The sequence below is a fragment of the Heterocephalus glaber genome, unplaced genomic scaffold, assembly GCF_053883595.1.
Source record: "Heterocephalus glaber isolate CG9 unplaced genomic scaffold, H.glaber_assembly_v1.0 deba00000470, whole genome shotgun sequence".
Taxonomy (NCBI): Eukaryota; Metazoa; Chordata; class Mammalia; order Rodentia; family Bathyergidae; genus Heterocephalus; species Heterocephalus glaber.
Window position 1 is genome coordinate 15,739,520 of NW_028258145.1, and position 26,881 is coordinate 15,766,400.

Below are 26,881 nucleotides of genomic sequence, written 5' to 3' on the forward strand. Positions count from 1 at the left end.
TCTCATCTGAGGGTGCCTGTCCATTACCTGTTTGCAAAGTAGCCAGCGCAACTAGGAAAGGGGAGTTCAAGGTGAAAAGGGCTTCCAGATAACAAAAAGTCAGCAGTTGAGCACTTTAAATGGAGTATTGTTTGTGTATTAATGAATTTGGTCTTTGTATTAGTTCTTTGGGATCATGTTGTGTCACTTACTGTAATGTCCTAGAGATGTTCTTTGGGTAGGAGCGGATGTGCACCCTTGTAGTACTTGTTTTAGGATAATCGGGGTCATTTCCTGTCCTTCTTTGCAATCTCTGTTCATTGTTCCTCTTGGCGAATCTGCATCTTGCCACACTCTTCCTTCTCTTTTGTTCCTTTCAACTTTTACTTCTTAGCTTGTACATAACACTTGGCTTATGTAACTGTTCATGGCTGTGTGTTTCCTCTTCCTCTTTCCTGCTTATGGAAGGAACACACTAAATTTCGGAAGCCATTTTCAGTTTTCAGTCTTATTGCACATGGGTTTCTTCCAGGTACAATTTTGGGGATTTGAGAATGGTTAATGTGAGTTACTAATTGGCAGAATGCTTGTGTATACAAATCTGGCTTCCTAAGCAGAATGAGAAAAGTTCTTAATAGAAAAATTCCAGCTAATAAATACAATATGGTAGAATTTAAAAAATCACTATTTTACTTAATTATATAGTGAATTGTCAATACTAAAATGGTGAGAAGTCTATTTATTTATTTATTTGTTGGTTTTTTGAGACAGGATCTTGCTATGTAGTTCAGGCTGGCCTTGAACTCACTGTGTAGCCCAGGCTGCCTTGAACTTGCAGCAATCCTCCTGCATCAGTCTCCTGAGTGCTGGGATTACAGGCATGCACCACCGCATCTGGCTTGGGACACTTTAAATAGAGGGATTGGGCTAACTTCCATGAACCCACTGATTGATGGTAACATTAAAAGTGAGATAGCCATGCACTGTGTGCCTCATGATACGGTATAGCACAGGGGTCACCAAACTTTCTGTAAAGGACCGGATAGTAAACATCTTAGGCTTTGAGGGCCATAGGGCCTATGTTGCAGCTAATCATCTCTGCAGTTCTAGCTTGAAAGTAGTCCTAGATAATATGCAAATGAATGTGTTTCAATACAACTTTACTTACCAAACAGTGAACAGCCATGGGATTTGGCAGCAGACCCCTACTGTAACAGGAAGTATACAGCACTAGCTATGAGGTATTCTTGTCCACACACACACAAAAAATTGAACTCCCATCAGATCAAAGCTCCTGATCTGGTCACACTTTTCAGAAAATACAGGAAATAGGGCCAGGGATTTAGCTCAGTGGCTTCGCCTGCCTGCTTCGCAAGCGCAAGGACCAGAGTTAGATCCCTGGTACAAAAAAAAGTTTCCATCCAGAAAATCCAGGAAATAAAGGAACAAGTTAAATGACAGCTGCCTCTTGAGTAGGACATTCTATAGGATAGTCTTGATTCTCAAGTAAATTAGTGCATGAAAAATAGGGTCAAGGGGCCGGGGATTTAGCTCAGTGGTTCCGCCACCTGCCTCGCAAGTTCAAGGACCCAAGCTTGATCCCTGGTACCAAAAAAAAAAGAAAGAAAGAAAAATAGGGTCAAAGGGGTCTTATCGGGAGATTGGATATAAAATGTAGACTTAGGATTCATTATAAAGTTGATCTTTGAGACAATCAGGGAAATTTGAATATTAAATGCCTTTAATCTGTGAATGTATTATACTACGTGAGTAGCAGTAGCAATAGAGATAGATGAAATAATTGGCAAAATGTTGGTAATTATTGAAGCTAAATGATGGAAACATGGGAGTTATTGTATCAGTCTCTTTACATTTTCTATGTCTGGCATTTTTCATAGTAAGTTAAATGTACCCTTCCCTAAAGTTTGTGTGTGTATATATATATATATATATATATATATGTATGGGTGTGGGGAGTTGGTTGCATTAGAAAAAATAGGGAAGAGCTAAATGAAAAATTTGTGTAGCTGGAGGGATTTTTGTTTTTTATTGCTGATGGTATTCGTTTTAGTAGTAGTAGTACCTTTATATTTTCAACTGAAGTTCTTCCATCCTTATTTTCACATTCTAATTTCAGATAGCAATCCCTGATTACATGCCACTGGTGTTCATTATGCCACTTAGATTTGTTCAGAACAGAAATCGAATTACTTTACTAAACTGCTTGGTGACTGCACAAATAGACTCTAGATCTTTGGTACTAAGTTTACTAGCCAATGGGACAAACCTTTTAGTTTAAAATTATGTACAGGGAAAAACAAAGAGAGGAAATATATACAAAATAACAAGAACTTATGCTTTTTTAAATGACTGAAGGGAAAAGCAGGTCCCATAATTAATTTGAGATGCAGAGCAGCGAATCAGAACAAATAGCTGCTTCCATGGACAAATCAGTAGAATGTGAAAATACATCACCGCAACCTACATTTTTTTCTACAAAGAGATTTGCAGCTGACAGGGTGACTCATTCCTTTGCTTAGGGGTGAGGTAATGCTATTGTGAGGGATGATGTCATCTCTACCTGAACTGCGTGCATATATATTGCTTCTTGGCTCTCAAGGAAAAACACCATCTGCTTTCACATATGCAGCCTGAAAGACTTTTCAAAGATTGGTGCAAAGGTCAGCAGCCATGTGTGTGACTCATAAGCAGCCAATTACCGAAGAGCTGCTGTTTAAAAGTGAACTTTCAAACTCATAATCCAGAAATATGACACGATGATTCAATATTGAATCACAGTTCATCTTTGTTGTTTTATATTTTGCACTTATTCCATTAATGCTGTTGAAGATTTAATTTTTAAAACAACAATTTTCTCAATACAGTCAATCATATCAAAACTTCTTGGTTGTTTAAACTGTATCTTTTTTCATGGTACTAGGGATTGAATCCATGGGTTGAGCTACTGAGCTATGCCCCCCAGCCCTTTTTATTTTTTATTTTGAGACAAGGTCTTGCTGAGCTGCCCAGAGAGAAATTGAACTTGTCCTCCTGCCTTGGCTACCCCTTAGTTCTGAGATAAGACATGCACCACCATGCCCAGCCTAAACTGTATTATTTAAATTTAATGAGTGGTTTGTTTGTTTGTTTATTACTTTTGGAGGTGCATAGATCACTCTCAAAGCAAAAATGAATTTTAGTCCACATTAGTTTGACAGTTGCTTTTCACACATGGGAGCTACTATGTTCCCTAAGGAGTTGCAGCTGCTTTAGGAGAAAAGCGATTTTTAATGGAAGAAGAAATGGTCAAAATCAGTGCTGCTTGCTACAGAGCCACTAACTTTCTTTTAGTGACATACACTTGCTTTCTCTGTTTATACTTGACCTAATATTACTGTTAAGGTGATCAGACAATTGAGATATCTATGTTTTAGCTTTATTATGATTTAAAGCTACTGTTGTTGTAAATACGGAAGGTAAAGACCTGTAAAACTGGATTTTTTAATACTGATGTGTAGCTGGGGATTTAGCTTAGAGGTACCACGCCTGCCTCACTAGCGCAAGGTTCTGAGTTCTATCCCCAGTACCAAAAAACAAAAGAAAACAAAACAAAAAACTGATGTTTAACTCAAAATGGGAGATCATGTTGGCTAAATAATATGAATACGCATACTATGATCCATATTTGTTTTAATGGCAACTTCAAGTTGCACATTCTATAAAAGATAAGTTTTTAATTTTTAAAAAATAAGCTTGATGCTGGGGATTTAGCTCAGTGGTTCTGCCACCTGCCCTTCAAGTACAAGGACCTGAGTTCTATCCCTGGTACCAAAAATAAGCTTGTTATCTGTAATCAAGAAATACAAGGAAGCAAGGAATAAAATAGCAATGCTAAAACTCTGGGTAATATTAGGTGTGATACATACCAGTGTCTGTTTGAGAACTTAAAAAACATCAAAAGTTTTTCTTTAAAGAGTAAGAAATATTATGGTAGTACATACCATAGTAATCCCAGCACTCTGGAACGCTGAGACAGGAGGATCATAAGTTTGAGCCCAGCATGGGCAACTCAGACATTGTCTCCAAATAAAAAATAAAATGACTGGGGATATACCTCAGTGTGAAGGCCCTGGGTTCAGTCTCCAGTACTGCAAAAAAAAAAAAAAAAGGAAGAGATAAAAAGCTTTAAGTGCACAGAATTATGAACCTTCTGCTTAATGCTGTAGTGTTCTACATTCAGTTATAGAGCTTCTGAAAGACTCTTGAGTCTTGTTTGTATCCTCAAACTTGAAAATGAATTCAAACTACAAAAGGTTGTAGTAATAAAAATGGTACTAAAAAACTAGATTTATCTGCCTCAACCTGGTGGTTTATCTGCCTCATCCTGGTGGTTTGCTTTATATTTAATTGCAGTCACTGTGCTGCCCTCACTCTCAGGCCCTCAGCCCTCCTACTGACTTGTATTTGTCAGACATCTGACAATGTTAAGTACACATCCTGACCTTCACTCCTGAACACGTGTGTTTCCTAGTAGGGATATTCTCTTACACAACCACAGAACAGTCATCAGCTTCATCATTTTATGTCATACACTACATCCTACATTTGAGCTCTGCCAGTTGATCTAATGGTATCCCTTGTTGTCTCCACCCCAGCAGTGTCTGCTCCAGCATCAGGTATTGCGTTTAACATGTTAGCCTCTTTTAACATTGACATTTTTGAAGAATACACTGTATCTACCCTTTTATTTAAAAAACAGAGAAAATTCATCATCTGGTGCTTGTTTGACATTTCTTTGTGATTAGATTCAGATGTGGTGCAGTCTTGGCTGGAAGACTACCAAGGTGGTGGTGTGGCCTCTAACAGGGTATCACATCTGTCACTCATCCATCGATAGTGTTCATTTTAATTTATCAAATGTCGTCTGAGTTCTCCACTACAGGATTACCATTCTGTTTTTAATTTCTTATAACTAATAAGCAGTCAGTAGGGAGATAAAGACCATGCAAAGATCCTGTTCTTCATCAAAATTTCCACCTAGAATTAGCACTATTGCTGATTCTTTTTTTTTTAAGCAAAACATTTATTGGTACATTTTAGATACACATAATGGTAACATTCATTATAGGGAGTCTGCACCTATACCTGATATATACTGCCTCTTTTTTCTCATTCCACTACTCCCCTCAAACTCTCCTCCTGTCCCTATATTACAAAAGCTTTCTTTCCATTTTTTCCTGCTTTAACTTTTTTTTCTTATCCTTTCCTTCCTTTTTCTCCTCCCCCTCTCTTATTGCCCTTCCCTTTTGAAATTTGCTTCCCATTCCCTATGTCTATTGTACATTTTAGTTCTTATTTCCGCTTTCTGTTTCTCACACCAGAGAAACAATCTGATATTTATTTAGGTACTGGGGATCAAACTCTGGACCTTGCACTTGCGAGGCAGGTGGTGGAACCACTGAGCTAAACCCCAGCCCACAATCTAACATTTAAACATATGTGTTCAATTTATTTCACTTAAGAGTGAAAGGTACCTCCATCAAGGTAACTCTATTTCCCTAAAAATGTCTTACGCTCATCGTCATTGTATAGAAAGCCCCCACATCTTTATCCATTCATCTGTTGATGGGTATTTGGGCTGTTTCCAAGATTTAGCTATTACAAATTGTGCCACTATAAACATGGTTGTACATGTATCATTGTGGTATGAAGCTTTTCTTTGGTGAAGATACCAAGAAGGGGAATAGCTGGGTTGAGTGGAACCACTGGTTTTAGTTTTTTGAGGAATCTCCACACTGATTTCCACAGTGGTCACACCAGACTACACTCTGACCAACAGTGGAGTTTTAAATGTAGAGATCTTTTACTTCCTACATAGATTGATTCCTAGGTATTTAATTTTGGGGGGATGCTATTGTGAAAGGTGTTATTTTCCTAATTTTATCTCTCAGTGAGTTTGTTATTCGTGTACAGGAACGATACTGATTTTTTTTTCTGAGTTTTTGAATTTTTTTTAAATTGGAAATTAGCACCTTTACATAATCTCTCTTCAGGCTGGAGCTTTAGTTCAGTGGTTCCACTACCTGCCTCGCAAGCATTAGGACCTGAGTTTGATCCCTGGTACCAAAAAAAAAAAAATTAGGTAATCTCTCTTCGTTCTTATTTTTTCCCCTTTTGTTGCCCTCCAACCCCTCCATCCCCCCCTATTTACAGAGACTTTGTTTCCTTTTTTCCATTTTCTCATATTAATTCCATTCCCTTCTTTCCTTTCCCCTACCCCTCCCACTTCCCCTTCCCCTTTGTCCCTTTTCTTCATATTTCACATTATCTGTTATACCTTTTAGTCCTTATTTACACTTTCAGTTTCTCACACTTAGAGAAACTATTCAGTATTTACAGATGTGTGTCCTATTTCACTTAAGAGTATCACCTCAATATGCATCCATTTAGTAATAAACGTTTCTAATTTCTCGTTTTTTATGACTGAATAGTACTCTAGTTCATTAAAAAACCACATCTTCTTTATCCAGTCTCCAGTTGATGGGTAATTGGGCTGCTTCCAAGTTTTAGCTATTACAAATTGTGCTGCTGTGAACATGGATGCACATATATCACTGTGGTATGATTCTTTTAATTCTTTGGGGAAGATACCCAGCAGGGGAATAGCTGGGTCAAATGGGACTTCCAGTCCTAGTTCTTTGAGGTATCTCCTTACTGATTTCCACAGTAGTTGCACCAGTCAACACTCCCACCAGCAGTGGAGCAGGGTTCCTCTTTCCCCACAGCCTCACCAGCATTTGTTATTGGTGGATTTCTTGATAGCAGCCATTTTTGCTGGAGTGAGGTGGAATCTCAGCTTTGTTTTCATTTGCATCTCTTGAATGACCAGTGATGTTGAACATTTTTTCACATGTTTATTTGCCATTTCTCCTTCTTTGTCTGAGTAATGTCTATTCATTTCAGATGCGCATTTTTGGACTGGGTCTTTAAATGTGGGAGGTCTGATTTTTTTAAGTTCCTTATAGATTCCAGATAGTAGACCTTTGTCTGAGGGACCTGTGGTGAAAATTTTTTCCCCACATTGTGGGTTGTCTCTTCACACTGCTGATGGTTTCCCTTGCTGTGCAGAAGCTTTTTAATAAGAAGAGATCCCACTTGTTGATTGTTTGTGCTAGTTCACGGGCAACTGAGGTTTTGTTCATAAAATCTTTTCCTACATCAATGTCTTCAAGAGTTCTGCCTAACCTCTGTTCCAGCTGATTCAGCGTTTCTGTTTTAATATTTAGTTCTTTAATCCATTTTGATTTTAGGAGAGTGCATGGTGAGAGATATAGGTCTAGTTTTAATCTTTGGCTAGTTGAAACCCAGTTTCTCCAGCACCATTTATTAAAGAGGCTATCTTTCCTCCAGTGAGAAAGTTTGGCTCCTTTGTCAAAGATGAGGTGGCTGAGTGTGTCTGGAGTTGTTTCTGCATCTTCTAATCTGTTCCACTGGTCCTCAGGTCTGTTTCTGTGCCAGTACCATGCTGTTTTTATCACAGTAGCTTTGTAGTATAGTTTCCAGTTGGGGGTTGTGATGCCCCCTACCATGTCTCTGTTGCCTAGAATTGCTTTTGCTATTCTAGGTCTCTTCTTATTCCCAATGAATTTTTGGATTGTTTTCTCAAGGTTTGTGAGGTATGCTGCTGGAATTTGAATTGGGATTGCATTGAATCTATATAGCAGTTTTGGAAGTATGGCCATTTTCACCATGTTGATTGTTCCTACCCAGGAGCAAGGGGTGTCTTTCCATTTTCTGATATCATCTTCAATCTCTCTTTTCAGAGTGCTATAGTTTTCAGAGAAGAGATCTTTGATTTCTTTTGTTAGGTTGATTCCTATGTATTTCACTTTTTTGTATGCTATTGTGAAAGGAATTGTTTGCCTTATTTCTCTCTCAGTGAGTCTCTTGTTCATGTAGAGGAAAGCTATTGATTTTTGTGTGTTGACCTTGTATCCAGCTACTTAACTGAATTTGGTTATTAAGTCTAGAAGACTTTTGGTGGAGTTCTTGGGGTCTTCTATGTAGAGTATCATGTCATCTGCAAATAATGACAATTGACTTCTTCATTTCCTATCTTTATTCCTTTTATTTCTTTCTCTTGTCTAATTGCCATGGCTAATGTTTCCAGAACTATATTGAACAAGGGTGGTGAGAGTGGACATCCTTGTCTTGTTCCTGATTTTAGTGTGAAGCATTTCAGTTTTTGACGATTTAGTTTGATAATTGGCTTTTGGTTTTTCATAGATGGCTTTTATCAGATTGAGGTAGACACCGTCTATTCCAATTTTTTGTAAAGCTTTTATCATAAGTGCGTGTTGCATTTTGTTAAATGCTTTTTCTGCATCAATTGAGATGATCATATGGTTTTTGTCCTTAGCTGTATTGATATGGTGTATTACATTGATTGATTTGCGTATGTTGAAACATCCCTGTATCCCTGGGATGAATCCCACTTGGTCAGGGTGTATGATCTTCTTGATGATCTTCTGCATTCTATTTGCTATTATCTTATTAAGGATTTTTGCATCTATGTTCATTAGTGAGATTGGCCTATAGTTCTCTTTCTCAATTGGGTCTTTCTCTGCTTTGGGGATCAAGCTGATGCTTGCTTCTAGAAATGAATTTGGGAGTATTGCTCCCCTTTCAATTTCATTGAAGAGTTTAAAGAGTAGGGGCAGTAGTTCTGCTCTAAATGTCTTGTAGAATTCAGCAGTGAAGCCATCAGGTCCCTGGCTTTTCTTAGTTGGTAAATTTTTAATTATGATTTCAATTTCACTGATTGATATTGGCTTGTTTAGAATTTTTAGGTCTTCTGTGTTCAATTTTGGTAATTCATGCGTATCTAGGAATCTGTCCATTTCTTCTGTGTTTTCCATCGTATTGGCGAATAGGTTCTCGAAGTAGGTATTGATGATCATCTGGATTTCTGTTGGGTCTGTTGTAATTTCACCCTTTCATTCCTAACTGGATTGATTTGGGCCTTTTCTTTCCTTTTCCTGATAAGGTTGGCTAAGGGTTTGTCAATTTTGTTTATTCTTTCGAACAACCTTGGCTTCATTGATTTTTTTGTATCATTCTCTTAGTCTGCATTGCATTGATTTCTTCTCTGATCTTTATAATTTCCTCCCTTGTATGAGCTTTGGGTTTGTTCTGCTCTTCTTTTTCTAGAAGCTTCAGGTTCAGCATGAGGTTGTTTAATTGGGCTCGCTGTGTTTTCCTAATATGAGTATTCACTGCTATGAATTTCCCTCATAAGGCTGCTTTCACTGTGTCCCATAGATTCCGATATGTTGTATTGTCATTGTCATTTAATTGTAGGAACTGTCAGATTTCTTCTTTAATTTCCTCTGTAACCCATTGGTTATTCAGAAGTGTGTTGTTCAATTTCCATGTGTTTATGAAATTCTTGCAGTTTCTTTTGCTGTGGATCTCCAATTTCATCGCACTATAGTCTGATAATATACAGGGGATAACTTCAATTCCTTTGCACTTACTTAAACATGTTCTATGAGCGAGTATGTGGTCTGTTTTGGAGTACAACCCATGTGCAGCTGAACAGAATGTGTATTCTGATTTTGTAGGGTGGAACATTCTGTAAACATCTGTTCATTTGTTCAAGAGTTTGAGTTTTAGTATTTCGTTGCTTATTTTTTGTCTAGTTGATCTATCTATTTGTGACACTGGGGTATTGAGGTCCTCCAGCACTATTGTATTAGTGCTTATTTGATTTTTCATGTCCATTAATATTTCTTTATATAGTTGGGCACACTAGTGTTTGGTGCGTATATATTTATGATTGTCATCTCTTTCTCTTGGATTGTTCCCTTTACAAGGATGTAGTGTCCTTCTTTGTTTCTCTTAATCAATATTGGTTTGAAATCCACTTGATTCGCAAAGAGGATAGCTACTCCCGCTTTTTTTCAGGTTCCTGTCGCATGGAGTATTGTTTTCCACCCTTTAACTTTCAGTCTATAAGTTTCTTTTTGAGTTGTGTGTTTCTTATATGCAGCATATTGTTGGATCTTGCTTCTTGACCCATTCTGCTAGTCTATTTCTTTTGATTGGTGAATTGAGACCATTCACCTTGATGGTTATAACTGATACGTATTGACTTATCACTGTCATGAGTTTTTGTTTTTGTTGGGTTCTCCCCCTTTGCATTTAATTTCATGTCATGCCCAATGGATTCATTCTGCTGTTCTTCCTGTGGTTGTGATCCTCATTGTCTCTTCCTAGGATATTGTCTAAAATTTTTGGAGTGCTGGTTTGGTATTCATGAAGTTCCTAAGGTGCTCTTTGTGTTGAAAGTATCTTATTTCTCCATCCATTTTGAAAGATAGTTTTGCAAAGTACATCAGTCTGGGTTGGAGGCTATTTTCTTTTAGGGCTGGAAATACATCACTCCAAGCTCTTCTTGCCTTGAGGGTTTGCGTTGAGAAGTCTGCTGTGATTCTGATGGGCCTTCCTTTGTATATGATGTGTTTCTTTTCTTTAAGTGCTTGTAGAATTTTGTTCTTCTGTTGGGTTTCTGGAATCTTAACTATTATATGCCTCTGTGTAGAAGTGTTTTGATGAAGGCTAGTTCGAGTTGTATATGCCTCACTTATCTCTGTGTCAGGTTCTTTTCCCCTGCTTGGGAATTTTTCTGCCATCACTTTTGTGAACAGTTTTTTTGTCGTCTGCACTCTCTCCTGTTTCTTCGTTGACTCCAGTCAGTCTCATGTTATTCTTTGCATTGTCTAGCAGTTGCTGGATTGATTTCTCGTGGTCCCTTAGTACTTTAAAGAGTTTTTTCTTTTCCTGGTCACTAATTGCAACCTTATCTTCTATATCTGAAATTCTGTCCTCACCTTAGCTCATTCTACTGGGTAAATTTTCAATGGAGTTTTTAATGTCCTGGAAATCTGTTTGCATCTGTTTTATGGATTCCATTTGTTTCCCATGTTGGGATTCCATCATGTTCCTCAGCTCGTCTGTTTTTTTTATCTATGTCCTCTCTAGATTTATCAGTCATGTCTTGCACTATGGGCACAATTTCTGCTGTTATCTGAGAAATTATTTCTGATTTCATTTTTTCCAGATCCTCTTTTTTTTGCCAGTTCAGGGAGTCCAGGTGATTATCAGATTGTTCCTTCTCGTTTCCCTTTGGGGTTGCCTTAGGTGATTTGGAAGTCTGGTTTTGAGACTTGTTTACGTGTCTTCTCATTTCGAATGCGGGGGTGGGGGCGGGGGGGGGCGGTTGCTGCTTGTGCCCTGTGTGGCTCACCTCCTCAGGCCCGGGTGGTACTCTGCTCCTCTGTGCTAGGGGTTGTGTTACAGCATGCTATTGATTTTTTCTTTTTTTTTTTTTGGTAGAGGAGATCGAACTTGGGACCTTGTGCTTGCAAGGAAAGCAGTTGAACCAGTGAGCTAAATCCCCACCCTGTTGATTTTTAAGTGTTGCCGTTGTATCCAGCTACACTACTGAATTTGGTTATTAAATGTAGAAGTCTTTTGGTGGAGCTTTTGGGGCATCATGTCATCCACAAATAATGATAATTCAACTTCTTCCTTTCCTATCCTTATTCCTTTTTATTTTTTTCTCTTATCTAAATGCTGTGGCTAATATTTCCAGAACTATACTGAATAAGAGTGGTGACTGGACATCCCTTGTCTTGTTCCTGATTTTTGTGCAAGCTTTCATGTTTTTTGTCCATTTAGTATGATGTTGGCTGTTGGTTTGTCACAGATGTCTTTTATCAGACTGAGATAAAAACCATCTATTTCAAGTTTCTGTAGGATTTTTTATCATGAATTGGTGTTGGACTTTGTCAGACGCTTTTTCTGCATCTATTGAGAGGATTATATGGTGTTTTTGTCCTTGGCTCTGGTGATGTAGTGTATTACATTTATTGATTTGCATATTTTGAACCATCCCTACATCCCTCAGATGAATCCTACTCGATCATGGTGTATAACCTTTTGATGATTTGCTGCATTCTGTTGGCCAGCATTTTATTAAGGATTTTTGCATCTATATTCGTTAGGGAGATTGTCCTATAGTTCTCTTCTTTGGTTGAGTCCTTCTCTAGTTTTGGTATGAGGGGAATGCTTGCTTCTAGGTGTGAATTAGGGAGTATTGTTTCCCTTTCAATTTCATTGCTGATTCTTGTCTGGTCCAGTCTTTACTGTGATGGTTGTAAAATGCTAATTTTTCCAGATCCAGCTCTCTCTTCTCTTTCTTTTATTGCTTATTTCATCAATATTTTCATTGCTGTGGACTTAGTAATTCCCATTTTTTTAAATCAATACTTAAAGGGCTTAAATTGTCTGAATTGTCTGGTGCTTAAATGCCCATCCTTTTTGAGCTCATACTTACTTTTCTTTCTTTCTTTCTTTTTTTTATAATAATAAGATGCTTATCTTGTAACTATCCCTGCCCTAAAATCAGCCCATTTCTTTGAGAAGCCATGCTACCTTTTGGAGAGGAATTAAAATCTGGGCCTTAGGTTTGAGTGTATTACTTTAACAGCCACTGCATAAACACAGATGTACAAACCTTACTGGATCTGATAAATATTCCTTAGGTGTATAGTGGACAGTTTTTGAGAATGAGATATTGTCTTAGCTTTAGTTACCACAAAAAGTAGAGAGAGTATTACCGAATGGGAAGGTTTCTATTAGTACATTTGTGCTGTCAAACTTTTCTTAGATTTCAAAACAAAAACACAGTGTTCCAGGAGAAGAAAATGACATTGACAGTGGCATAACTGTTAACCTAGGTGTTGTGTTTAAGCACCCATGCCAGATGTCTGCCCATAGGGACAAGTGAAAGACAGGGATAGAAGGGTGCTTTGAGGTCATATTTAGAGAATCTTGAATGTCCTCTAAAGGATTTTGAGTCTTAAGATTTGGGGTCTTAGGTAAGAAGAGAGCCATTGAAGATTTTTGAATAGTACTGTAACAAGCTTAACTCTGAGTGTGATTAATCCGGAAGATACTAAGTGGGGCTGGGGGTGTAGCTCAGTGGCACCACACCTGCCTGGCAAGTGCAACGTCAGGAGTTTGATCCCCGGTGCTGCAAAAAACAAGCAATCTAGAAGATACTTAGAGGTTAGATTGAGGAAATTTCCACTTAAGAATTGTGCAGAGGCTTTTATAGTAGTTCAAGCTAGAGATAGTATGAATATGAACTGGACTGTGAAAGAAAGAAGTGAATTAGAGCAGTGGTTTTCAGCCTGTGTTCCTGAACCCCAGGATTTGGGACAAATGTAGGGGAAGGGGAGGGTGTGTGAGTTGAGGACCAGGTCACAATTGTGAGTGCCTGTTTGGGAGTTTTCAAGGAAGTAGGCCTTTAAAGAACGCATTCTGTTGCTTAAGTAACAACAAAAGTACATAAGGAAATTATAAGGTCATTATTTGTTTGGAGGTTGTTTTTATTATTTTTTAACTATGCCTCTTTCATATTCCATATTCCCAAAGTTTTGAGCCTGGATGATCAGAACAATGTTTGTGTCACTAAGTACAATGGGTCAAACTTTTCTATTTTAAATGACAAAGGTCAGTGTCACAAAGACAAGTACTGAAACTCTGACTCAGGAAACAATATATTCTTGGCCAGAAATCTTGGAGTCATCTGGTCTCCTTTGATTCGTACTGTCAGGGGCAAAGCCTGCTGCTTTACCTTCTAGTTATACTCCAGCCCTCACCACCTTCTTCACCTCCACTGCTGTCAGCTCATCTCTTGCCTTCTGCCTACTCCCTACTCTCACTGTCACTTCTACCTGTTTGCTTTCCTTGTGGCTCACGAGTCATGAAGTGTGGGGCTCACACTTCCCCCTGAAAGCCTTGGCAAAGCCTGCTCCCCAGTCAGCTCCGTTCACTCTCTACTGTTTAGGTCTTTGCCAGCAGGATCCACCCTGAGCTTTATTGACAGTTGCCTCCCCACTGTACCCCTTACATGTTCCAGTCCCTCTTGTCTTGTTCTGTTTTTTCCCTGTGACACTTACCACCTGCCATACTCTATCTTATTTATTATGTTGTCTCCTGACATCAGTGTTTAAGCTTCACAAGAAGTGTAGTTGTTCATTTGTTCTGCCAGCTTGTCTCTTTTAGCCACCAGACTGTGCCCGGACATAGGTGGCCCTCCATAAGCATTGTTCAGAGAAGAAAGGACAGCGGAGAACACAAACCAGTCACTCAGCCTAGTTACCAGGCAGGCATCTGGCTCATAGCAGATTTGAGAACATAGAGAAGTGGGGACCGCATACTGAGTGAGTCAACATCTCCAAACCTGTGTTCCCAGGGTCGAGTCTGTGACATTATTTGGCTTGGATAAAACAGGCCCCCAAAATACTGCACGTGAACATGTTAATGGCTCTAAGAACTCCTGTGGTAACTGCTTCTTGTCCTCCTTGAATTGGTAACTAGCCTATCATGAGATCCTCTTAGTTCTTGGCAGAATTTAAGGAAAACTGAACTAGTATGTTGTGTGTAAGCTCTAGGAGCTTTAGGAGTTGTAAATTACTCTTGGTTGGTGGACTGTGCTGCTTATGTGGCACTCAGAGAAGCTGGAGTACATCAGGCTCAACCCTCCAGTCTTAGCTACTGCTGTTTTTTGTTGTTTTTTTTTTAAGCTACTACTCTTAAAGTTATGACCCTTGTACAAGCTGTCTTCTCTTTTAGGTATTTGGGAATAAGATGATTATTCCTTCCCTGGATGGAGACCTCTTCCAGTGGGACCGAGACCGGGAGAGCATGGAAACCGTTCCTTTCACTGTTGAATCCCTTCTTGAATCTTCTTATAAATTTGGAGATGATGTTGTTTTAGTTGGAGGAAAATCTCTCACTACATATGGACTCAGTGCGTACAATGGAAAGGTGAGTGAAAATGTACTTAATTCAGGGAAATTCAAATAACTTGGGATAGAAGAAAATTTCTTAAGCCATATTATTAGTAGTGGAGTCTTACTATAATTTTCTCCTGAGGATAACGTTTGTTTTCATAACAGAACTATGAGGTAGAAAGAGGAAACTAAAATCTATGTAAGACAAGAATAAACAGAAGAGCCAAGAATAGCAGGAGGAAGAGAATTAATATGGTCTACTGTGTCAGGTACTTTTTCTTTTTTTTTTTAAGACAGAGTCTCACTATGTAGTTCAGGCTGTCCTTGAACTCATTATGGAGCCCAGGCTGGCCTTGAACTCACAGCAGTCCTCCTGCCTCAGTCTCCTGAGTGCTGGGATTACAGGCACGCACCACTATAGCACCATTCAGCTTAAAAGAAGAAGCTTTTCAGTATGAAAGCTATTAGAAAAGGTTCAAGTTTTTTTTAAAAAACCAAATTCCTCTGTTATAAGGAATTCTGAGGTTGATTTTTTTCAAATCACCTGGAATGTTGATAGGATATCACAGGTGGTTCTCCAGTTCCTCTTGTATGTTCCATGGAAAACCCCAAAATAAGACTAAAATTGCTAAATCTTTAAAATCATTTCCTGAAATAAATATTTTTAGGACTTTCATGTTTCTAACTAATTCATTTTATGAATTTGTAATCTAACTGATACTTCTTATTACTTGGGTACTTCTTACATATTTCTTTAACTTCCTTTTAACTTTTTAAAGATCGTAGACCATCCGTGTCATCTCTGATCTCCTGTGACTTGTATCCTGTGCTGATTTCAGTCTCTCTGTCCAGGTGAGGTACATCTGCTCTGCCTTGGGTTGTCGCCGGTGGGACAGCGATGAGATGGAAGAGGAAGAGGACATCCTGCTTCTGCAGCGCACGCAGAAGACTGTCAGAGCCGTCGGGCCTCGGAGTGGCACTGAGAAGTGCGTATTTGGTGTTGAGTACCCCTGAGACCAAAAGTCTTCAGATTTTTCTTTGAGGAGATTTTTGGATCTATTTTTTTGCCCTAAAAGGACACTATTCTTTTTTTTTTTTTTTTTTTTTTTTTTTTTTGCGGTACAGGGGATCGAGCTTGGGTCCTTGTGCTTGCACAGCAGGCAGCGAAACCACTGAGCTAAATCCCCGACCCCCAGACACTATTCTTTTAAGAGAAATGTGGATTCTAAATTTAAAATGGCTTCAAGGTTATTAAATGTGACACCAAACTTATCACCATATGCTTCAGAACATGGTAACCAGGAGACCTACGGTTTGGTCTTAGATTAATGACATTTTTCATAGCAACCTCCATTATCGAAGTTCTTTGACTGCAGAAAGCTCTTAAAACAAAGTTATGTGTTTTCTTTGGCTTGGGCCTGATTAACTCTATAGTTCTGTGTAGTAGAGTTTTTTATAGTTCATCTCATTATCCCCATTTTAGAATAATCATTTTATGCTCTTTCCTTAGAGCATTAAAATCATTTATTTAAACTAATACCTTTTTGTTTCCTTCTTCAAATAATGAACCCCTTATGTAATTTCTATATGTAAACATGTGATTAAAAAATAACATATGCAAACTATCATGTGCTAGGTTTTTAAAACCTAACATTTAGGTTTTATATTGCATGTTGGGGGTTGGGGAATAACTTTCGATCCCATCTTCATCTTTTGAAAGTGAGCCAGTCTTTCAGATTTTGTCAAGTCTGATGCAACAGTTATCTCTCCTTCAGGAAACTGTTCTCAAACCCAGTTAAGAATGTATCCTTTCTCCTTTCACTGGTCTCTGGGAAGGGCTTTGCGTGTGTCAACAGCCTGACCTTCTTTGTCCTGATAGGATTTGGTTTCCTTAAGAGCTTGAGTCCTCACTGGGAGCTCAGCCACCACTGGAACAAATGTACAATGCAACAGAATTTGGAGGTGCCACAGTAGAAAGGGTGTAAGGAGTCCAACATCCATGCTTCGTATTTTTCAATAGATGTCAGAATTCTGTGTTTTATAGCCAAGTAATAAGATATTACTCTGTCAATAGTGAAGACTTTTTTTATTCACTAATTATAGAGGAAACATTACTGCTACTTTATGGACAGGGACACCGCAAATTAGGGAAGGGGAAATTCTCACCACTGCTCATCAGGAGACATCTGACAGTGGAGCTGAAGTGCTGTGACTTTTGTGGTGATGATACTGATCACATTGCCTCTTCTGGCCGTGCATTCTTATGGATCTGCAGTGGATGCATTCATCTGGCCTTTTAATTTGGTATATTGGGATGTATTAACTTCTTTTCACTTGAATGAAATGTGCCCAGATAATTGAGATAATGCAGGTTCCATGCCAGCTTGTTTTAAGGTGACTTTATGTTTTAAGAAAATCATTCTTGTCAGTGTGAACATTTGTTAATTTTTGTAAGAAAATCCTGCCCATATCTGCTTCCATTCATAACTCTCAGAACCAGTTTCTGAAGGCTCTAGACAGTTCTCCTAGGCCCTCTTGTGGCGATAATCAACAGAGCGCGCCTTTCCAGAAAGTTATACCGACATTTTTCTCATCATAAAATTTTAATATTTGCTTCTGCAATCTAGGAGAGTTCTGTGCTGTTTGGCCCCTTTGTTTAAATGTAAATTTCTAAAACAAACCTTTGTAAATTTAAGGTGGAATTTCAGTGTTGGCCACTTTGAACTTCGGTATATTCCAGACATGGAAACTAGAGCTGGATTTATTGAAAGCACCTTTAAGCCCAGTGAAAACAAAGAAGAATCTAAAATTATTTCAGATGTGGAAGAACAGGAAGCTACCATGCTGGATACAGTCATAAAAGTCTCAGTCGCTGATTGGAAGGTTATGGCATTCAGTAAGAAGGGAGGACATCTGGAATGGGAATACCAGGTACGTAAGACCACTGAGAACTTATATGTTTCCTTCTCTCCCAGTTTGTCCACACTTATTGGTGGAGGGAAACAGCTACTGTGTTGGATTCTTTACTTACTCTCTATGCCTTAAGAGATTTGTGATTTTTAAGTTTTTATTTTTAATTTTTTTATTTTCCTTCCCCTTAAGTGGTATTTTATGAGTTGAAACTACATAAATAGTGTATTTAAAATCTGTTTTCCATCTTTGTTTAGTTTTGTACTCCAATTGCATCTGCCTGGTTGCTTAGGGATGGAAAGGTCATCCCCATCAGTCTTTTTGATGACACAAGTTATGGATCTAATGAGGAAGTTTTGGAAGATGAAGAAGACATTGTAGAAGCTGCCCGAGGAGCAACAGAGAACAGCGTGTACTTGGGTGAATAGATTTCTTTTACCTAGTGAGAGTGCACGCTGACATCTAGAGTGTATTCTTGTATTATTTCTTCCTACTTCAGCAGTGCCTGTTGTATTTGATTCCTGAATACATTCTCTGATTTGGGTTGCCCTTAAGATTTCTGTTCCTACTGTTACTCCATTTGTCCAATTCTGAAATTTTTTATTACTGTACTATATTCTTTTTATCTGAGGCCTTTATTAGAAAGGCTTAGAATGTTCTCATTGTATAGTATGACCTAAAAGTTACTTACATACCCTCAAAGTCTGTAACTGTCTCTTATTTGTATTTATTTTCATATCTCTATTTGTTTGCTATCCTCTTAAAGATTGAGTTTTTTTATTTAGTGAATCTGTACAACAGATCTGAAAAACAAAATTCTGGTGTCCTTCTGGGCAACTGGAAAAACTTAATATAATAAAATGTTTTAGATCTTTGAATTATTTGAATTACATAATTTGAGTCAATAAGTACTTGTAAAATTATATAAGCATTATCATGTACTTCCCAATGAAAAGTAAGACTTTGAGAGAGTAAATGTCACACATGCTTTGTAATAGTATTTGACTGAATTGTTAACCATAGCTTGGGATTATAGATGTTTAGATAAACCTTAAGGAGGAAGTTACTTCAGTATGCTGTTTATTTTATGAGAGTACAATGGCTTAAATTTTGAATTTTTCTATTGAAACAATTTTCCTGGCCAGGTGTAGTGACACAGGCCTGTAATCTCAGCAGCATTCTGGAGGCTAGGGCAGGAAGAGCACCATGAGTTCAAGGCCAGCCTGGGCTACATAGTGAGACTCTGTCTCAAACAAAAGAGAAATTTTCCTATGATTACTGAAAATATGCTGTTATTCAGTAAGAAATATTGTATTGGCCTGTTTGTGCTTTTCCTCTTTTTTTCTTGATTAGCCAGTCATATTTGAGTGCATCAGGCATCTTTCTTCTTTGAAAAGAGCTATGTAATGCTCAAATAACTAGAATTAATCTAATTTTTAAAAATCAAAATGAACATTTTAAAAATATCACTGCATGATTGAAAATGCTCTGGTTGATTCAGGAATGTATAGAGGCCAGCTGTATCTGCAGTCATCAGTCAGAATTTCAGAAAAGTTTCCTACAAGCCCCAAGGCCTTGGAATCTAGTGAAAATGCAATTATTCCTTTGCCAACCATCAAATGGAAGCCCTTAATTCGTAAGTGAATTGTAAACTTTATAAATACTACTGAAATGTTTAGAAACCTAATTCTGTCTTTACCCTAGTTTTCAATATTGCAGAGGTAAGAATTATTATATGCTTTATATCTTGCCAATAAATCAGAAAGTTATTTCAGATGTTAATAATAAATTTTAGGCCGGGGATTTAGCTCAGTGGTTCAGGTGCCTGCCTCACAAGTGCAAGGACCCGAATTCAATCCCCGGTACCAAAATAAATAAATAAATTAATTAATTAATTTTAATTTATCATTTAGAGCATTCATAGAAAAAGCAGTTGCTTCATAGAAATAAATGTTAATAAACTATTTCTCTGTGCAACTTAGAAAAACTCTTAACCATTCACTGACCATGGCAAAGTAACATTTGGCTCTTAACATATTTATTTAAGAAATCTAGGTAAAAAAAAATTAGCCAGTTATTACATCATATACTTTGACACATGTGACTTCCTTCCTTAAATACCTTTACATATCTTTTGTATTTTTTTTAACTACATGTCACAATATATTTCAGTTGCTTCTATAAATGACTCCAATTCTGTTTAAGACTGAACTTTTCAAGAGCAGGAACCTTGGGCCATTTGTTTGACTTATATCATTGCATTGATCTGTGGTTGAACATCAGTTTGTTCAGTGAATGAACATGTGCATTTTTGCCAAGTTCTAACAGTTTATATCTTATCATTTTCTTTTAGATTCTCCTTCCAGAACTCCAGTCTTGGTAGGGTCTGATGAATTTGACAAATGTCTTAGTAATGATAAGTTTTCTCATGAAGAATACAGTAATGGGGCACTTTCGATCTTACAGTATCCATATGGTAAGTGTGATCACCCCTGGGTTGAATATGCTGAGTTCTGGGCCAGGCATGGTGTTATATTCCTGCAGTCCCAGCCTAGGGAGGCTGAGGCAGGAAGATTGTGAGGTCAAGACTACACAGTGAGACCCTGTCTCAAACCAAAAGAAGGGCCGGGAACTTAGCTCAGTGGTTTCGCCACCTGCTGTGCAAGCACAAGGACCCGAGTTCGATCCCTGGTACCCCCCCCCCAAAAAAAGAAAAACCTGAGTTTTGTTTGTCTTATTCAGTTATTTGAAATTAATTAACAGAATTTAAATGAAAGGAAATTGATTGGAACATACGAAAACATTTCAGGAGTGGTGGCTAAACACAGAAGCTCCAAAATCAGTTTGCCAGAGTTCAAGTCCCAGTTTTACCACATACTGAGTAGAGCACCCCTAATTTCCCTGTTTCAGTTCCTTTATCTGTGAAACAAGGATGATCTTCCTAGTTTGTATTCATTAGGTTCTTCTGAGGTCTGAGGAATGCATGTAAAGTCTCAGCATTGTGCCGTACACATTGTGTCAGTAAACATTAGTTCTTGTTGTAAGCTCTGGATATTTAAAAAGTCTTCAGATCTACATCAGACAAAAAATAGACTCCTCATCAATTACCCTAGATGCTAGGAGTAGAAAATTGTTATAGAACCTAAATCGATTAAAATACACACACACACACACACACACACACACACACACAGACACACAGAAGGCTGTGAGCTAGAAATAGCAGGTGTTATCAGCAGTTGATCAGAAGTCAAGGTAGGAGAGAATTGTGTAGTCTGCCCATGTGTAGGACAAAATAGGAGACCAAAAAAAAAAGGCTGATTTCTGAACAAACTCATTTTGACAGCCTAAAATACACCCTAGAGTGTGATGAGGATGTTTTCCTGCATCGGTAAAGAATGATTCATGGTAAAACTTGGTATTTTGTTGATACCAAGTGAAAGGAAAGCTTAAAATATCATAAAGGATGATTGAGTACTCATCCCGTATTTAAAAGATTAAATTAATTATTAATGAGGGAATGAATGAGGTGGCCCTTAATTTTTTTCTAGTTTTATTATTGAATACACTGTATAAAGAAAATTTAAGGTGCTTATGTTATAAAAGAAAATGACTGTATTTAAGAAAAAGGCAAAGGAAGATACTTGAAAATGCCTTAAAGAAGAGAAATAAGGAATTATTGTTATACGTCTTAGGAAAATAGATAATTTTAACCAATAAAGATGAGCCTATTTTGGTTTATCTTAAAATAAAAAGCAATGGCCGGGGATTTAGCTCAGTGGTTCCGCCGCCTGCTGTGCAAGTGCAAGGTCCCGAATTCGATCTCCGGTACCAAAAAATAAATAAAAAGCAAGCCTTTTTTGTGTTTGTTTTTGAAGATAACGGTTATTATCTACCATACTACAAGAGGGAAAGGAACAAACGGAGCACACAGATCACAGTCAGATTCTTTGACAACCCAAATTACAAGAGTATCCGCAAAAAGGATCCAGTTCTCCTCTTACATTGGTGGAAAGAAATAGTTGGAACCATTTTGTTTTGTATCATTGCAACAACTTTCATTGTGCGCAGACTTTTTCATCCTCAGCCTCACAGAGTAAGACATTTTAAAAAATCTAATGCTTCAAAATCTTGCAGGTATAGAAGAGTTATTACGTGGTGGGGGGTGGGGTAAATGTAAACCTTAGGTTTTACCGTAAACTCACTGCTATTTAAACAATCATGCATTGCTTACTGACAGGGATGCATGCTGAGCAGTATGCCACTAAACAGTGTCAGGGCTGTACAAAGGTCACAGAAGGTGCTTCGTAAACCTGGTCTAGCATACTGCACACCTAGGCTGTGTGATAGCCTTGCTCCTGCAGCTGCCAACCTGTACAACATGTTAACTGTCAGCAGTTGCAACATGATGGTATTTGTGTATCTAAATGTAGAAAAGCACAGTAAAAATACTGGGCCATAGGTATTTTCAGCTCCATTATAATCTTACAGGACCACTCATGTATGTGGGCTGTTGATGACCAAAATGTCATTATGTGAGTATGACTGTACTCCCATTTCCACTCCTCATCTCCTAGTCACCCCTCAACCTGTTGCCAACTGGCATCTGCCCCCACCACTCCACTGGAGCTGCTTCTGCCCAAGTGTTATATGATCATTTTGTAAAATGTAATGGACATCTTCCAGCTCTTACCTAACCGAACCTCTCTGTGTGTGACACTGTCACACCTCTCTTGGACCTTTCCTGCCTGTTTTCTTGGCTCCCTGCTCACCTGTCTCCTTGAGTGTTGCTTGGATCCCTCAGGACCTCATCCTCAGCCTCCCCTGGTCACAACAGATCACTGGTCTCTCTCTTCCTGTTCATTCCATGGACTTCCTGGACAGTCTTCTACTTGCCCAGCTTCAGACACCTTATAAGAGGTTTCCAAGTCCTTTTCCCTGGTCCAGTTGGTAGGAGCTGTCTACATACCTCAGAGGAGCCTTGGCTCAGACTGTTCCTCTCCCCATTCCCATCCCTAGTGTGTCATGAGGCCTCTTTCTCAGTAAGAGGACTGCCAGCCTCAGTCACCAGAGTCATAGTCCTTGGTCTCCCTCACCAGTCACCTGTCCTGTCAGATTCTCCTACCTCTGTCTTCTCCATTTTCCAGTTTCCATTTCCCAGTACAGATGCCATGAGGCCTCTCCAGAATTACTAAATTGCTTCCAGCTGGTCTCTGTGTCTGTACCTAACTAACTGTAGAGCTGCATGTCCTGGCTTAAACACCTCTAATAAACAGCTCTCACTGTTTTCACGTTGTTTTTAGGCTAGAGTCCATCCTTCTTAAAAGATGCTTGGTTCTGAAAGAGCTGTGCCCCATCTCATTACTCACCTTCACTCATCCCTACCCCTTCCTCCCCTCTTGCTGGTGCTCAGCCACTGTGCTGAACATCTTTCAGTCCCTTGTGTAGATCACATGCTCTTTTTTTTTTTCCTTTTTGATGTTTTGACGCAGGTCTCACTATGTAGTCCAGGCTGGCCTCAAACTCATGGCAATCTTCCTGCCTCAGCCTCACGAGTGCTGGAATCATAGGCATGCATCACCATGCCCAGCTGAGGCCACACTGTCCTTAAAGGAGCCTGATAGTGCCTATTCCTCTGACTTTGCCTCTGAACTTTGTTCCCTAACTCTTCTCCCTTCCTTCTCACATGATTAACTCCTGTGTATCTTTAAGTTTGTAATTAGTCCTTGTGTCCTCTTGGAAATCTTCCTTAACTTCCCCAACTGCGTCAGAACACTGTCCTCCCCTTACTAACATGGTTGATAGGAAGCTGATTTCTCTCTTTGCCTCTCTGCTGTACACTTGTGAGGACAGAGGCCAATCTGTGAGTTTACCTCCATCTCCCTAATTTTTACACAGTGCCTGGCACATGATTAGAGCTGTAAAGGTTTGTTGAAAGAATCAGTGACTGAACACAGGAACCACAGTACTCTCTCTGAACAGGATAATTATTAACATTCCTGGAAAACCTTTTGAAGATATTGGTGAAGAGGCATTGCAAATGAGGCATTGCCAAATCCAATTTCCTATTATCTGAAGCATTTTTAAAGCATCTACAGAACTGTTTGGGAGGAAAATTACTAGTTTTGCCTAAAAGTCTGAATTCATACACACATATGGGCTTTCTCTTTTAGCTATTTATGTATTATGCTTAGTCTGTACACATGACATACCCATGTAATAAAGAGACAAAATCCTCATTAAGATTAAAAGAATACCAGTGGGAAAATAAACTTTTTGTTATGTATAATAAAAGGGAATTTTCTATGTTTTTGGTTCTATAATACTTTTGTTTTTCTTAATACTGTATTTTTCAATGCTATAACCAAAGATTGTTAGCTAATTTTAATTCAGCTTTCTACTGAAAATGACTTCGTTTTGTACTTTATCAGCAAAGGAAGGAATCTGAAACTCAGTGTCAAACTGAAAATAAATATGATTCTGTAAGAGGTGAAGCCAGTGACAGTAGCTGGAATGACATCAAAAGCTCTGGATATGTCTCACGGTAAGAGTCTCATGAAATATTATAGCTTCTGAGAGTGACCATTTGCATCAAAGAAGTGACTGGTAAACTAAGGTCTTTTTTTAATATGTGAACATCTCCGTAAATAAAACAGTCTTCCACCTCAGGTAACTTAAATTTATTAAGGATGGTATGTACCCTAAGAGTGATGAAAATAAAATGTTAGAAGAGTTTAGAATTTCAACCATCAAATTAAGTTCTTATTTGTTTAACTTAATGATTTAGGGACTACCATGTACTGGAGTTGTCTTTAATAGTATCAAATAATAATTATTATACTTAGAGTACAATATATTCATTAATACTCAGCTGTTTATTTCATCTTTTATTCTGTGTGGAATGGGAGACTAATGGAACAAATGATATTTAAAAGCAGAAAAAAGATGGGTTAGCTAAAAGTAGGCCGTTCAAGCAATTTGAAAATAAAAGTAGAGAAACTATTACACTCTCTTAAATATAAAATATCACCTTTGATGCTATGTGGTAGAGGAAATGGTGCTATAGTTTATTTTCATATTTCATAGATTATAGCTACTTTTTGTTTTAATAGCATACTTATTGCTGTCGTGATATAAGGTCAAGGAAAAGACATGGGCCTTTGCTGCTTAATGTCAAAGGTACTGGTTTTACGATAGAAAAGATTGAAAGTAATTGGTATATGTGTGGATTAGCCGGGCCTCTCTGTCTGTCAAGCCAGCTGCTTCAGGATGGCAGGAATAGATAGAACCAGTAAATTTCATGAACAAAGCAGAATTCCACTAGGTGACAAACAGATGGCAAGGGCTACTTTTGTACTCTTGTTAATGAAGATGCTGGTCAATACCTCCATGGCTATCAACCTCAGCAGGCATTGAGACAAGGACAGGGGACCAAGGGCTCCCTTCAGCTCGCCCACCACTGAGGCTGGTCATTATTACTCAGCACGGACTCTGAACAGCCAAGTGCAGGATGGTATCTTAGGCTTCAGGAGAGACAAAGACAGGGGCTGTCCTGGGGAGGCTTAAAGTCTATGAGAAAGTATGATACTGAGAAAAACAGAAACATAAGGAAGAAAAGCCATGAACTAAGCAGTACATCTGGCTGTGAGGATTTAAGAGGGCATCATAAAGAAGATCACATTTAAATAGAATCTTCAGTTGTAAGCATTAAGACAGCTGGAGACGGCAGGAGGAAGCAGCATCAAGAATAAAGATGGGTTTGCAAGATGTCAGGAGAATTAGAATACTGTACTCTAAAATGGAACTAAGCATAAATCAACCATTCTTTAACTTTATTTAGTATGAGAAGTACAGGTATTGTTTTTAATATGAGGGTTCTATAAAAAGACTACCTGAGGGCCGGGGATTTAGCTCAGTGGTTTCGCTGCCTGCTGCGCAAGCACAAGGACCCAAGTTCGATCCCTGGTACCAAAAAAAAAAAAAAAATACTACCTGATACTTACATATGCACTATTAAGAGCGTGAACTCTTGGGATCAGTCATGAACCAGCAGATCCCAGCTTTGTCATTCGTCATCTGGGACTTGAGCAGAGCTGATGCTTGTGTGAATAAGGTCTGTAGTCAGAATCATTTGTTACTCTTTTTAGAAAGTATGATGCAGGAAGAAAATTCATTTGCCCTCTAGGAGTAGGACATGAAATGTGTGACCTTTTGCATTTAAGGAAATGGATTTGTACTGAGGTGCGGTGACTAGCTATTTTTAGGAATACAGATCATTACTCTTCGTTCTCCATGAAGGTAATTGGCCCATGGAGGGTTGGAATCTATTGTTTCTCCTTCTTAACTCCACACTCTGACCAGCTGAGGCAACTACCAAATTAGTGTGAGTGTGCAAGTCATAAAGTTATAAACCTTATATAAGAGATACCACAGAGCATCTAATACAGCTCTCCCATGTGGTTGAAATCATTTCCTCACATGCATGCATTTATTAATTCTCAGACAGACATTTTGTCAGACCTCTGATCTGGCAGGTTCTGGACACATAAAGAAAAACAAAAGTGCTTAAGGGTCCCTACGGTACAGTAATGGTAGGACAAGCACACTGCATACAAATAATTGCAAAATACTGAGATTAAGGCTAAATTGTTCAAAATTCTATGTGCACAGTGCTACAGGAACCTTAAGACTTGGGTCCAGAAAGCCTTACAGAAGTGGGGAAGTGAACAGAATGAGGGAAGAATAGGGTTTTGATAACTGCAAAGACCATCAGAGTGGAGTCGTGGGGAGGAGAGAATGCCCTGCAGGTGTGAAGCACCCTACACATGGCCTGGAGTCTGCAGTGCAGGGTGGTGAGGTGTCAACAGGGGAGGAGCAGGCTGCACTGTGCAGGTCCCACTGTGCATGGCGGGTAGAGTCACCTGTCCTCACACCTTCGGTGCACACCTGAGTGACCGACTCGGGAAGCAACCCTGCCAGCATCAGCTTCCCTTCCCAGAAGGAATTCTGGCTTAAACAGTTCTTAAATATAATAGAATTGATTAAATTTTTCCATAAAATTTACAAGTAGTGAAATAAGATTACATTTTTAATTGAGTACAAAATGCCATAAAAAGTAAAAGGTT

General features: G+C 38.5%; 1 protein-coding gene across 2 annotated transcripts in view; it reads left to right on the forward strand.

Annotated features, from left to right (window-relative positions):
- Eif2ak3 (eukaryotic translation initiation factor 2 alpha kinase 3) overlaps nucleotides 1–26,881 on the forward strand; it is an 84,630-nt gene that overhangs the window by 23,346 nt on the left and 34,403 nt on the right. For both annotated transcript variants that reach the window (XM_004844547.3, XM_021258183.2), the window contains 8 exons: nucleotides 14,686–14,880; nucleotides 15,699–15,832; nucleotides 17,543–17,777; nucleotides 18,014–18,176; nucleotides 19,258–19,392; nucleotides 20,110–20,232; nucleotides 21,635–21,852; nucleotides 24,188–24,300. In XM_004844547.3, the coding sequence (XP_004844604.2) occupies nucleotides 14,686–14,880; nucleotides 15,699–15,832; nucleotides 17,543–17,777; nucleotides 18,014–18,176; nucleotides 19,258–19,392; nucleotides 20,110–20,232; nucleotides 21,635–21,852; nucleotides 24,188–24,300 (1,316 nt within the window). The remainder of the gene's footprint in view (nucleotides 1–14,685; nucleotides 14,881–15,698; nucleotides 15,833–17,542; nucleotides 17,778–18,013; nucleotides 18,177–19,257; nucleotides 19,393–20,109; nucleotides 20,233–21,634; nucleotides 21,853–24,187; nucleotides 24,301–26,881) is intronic.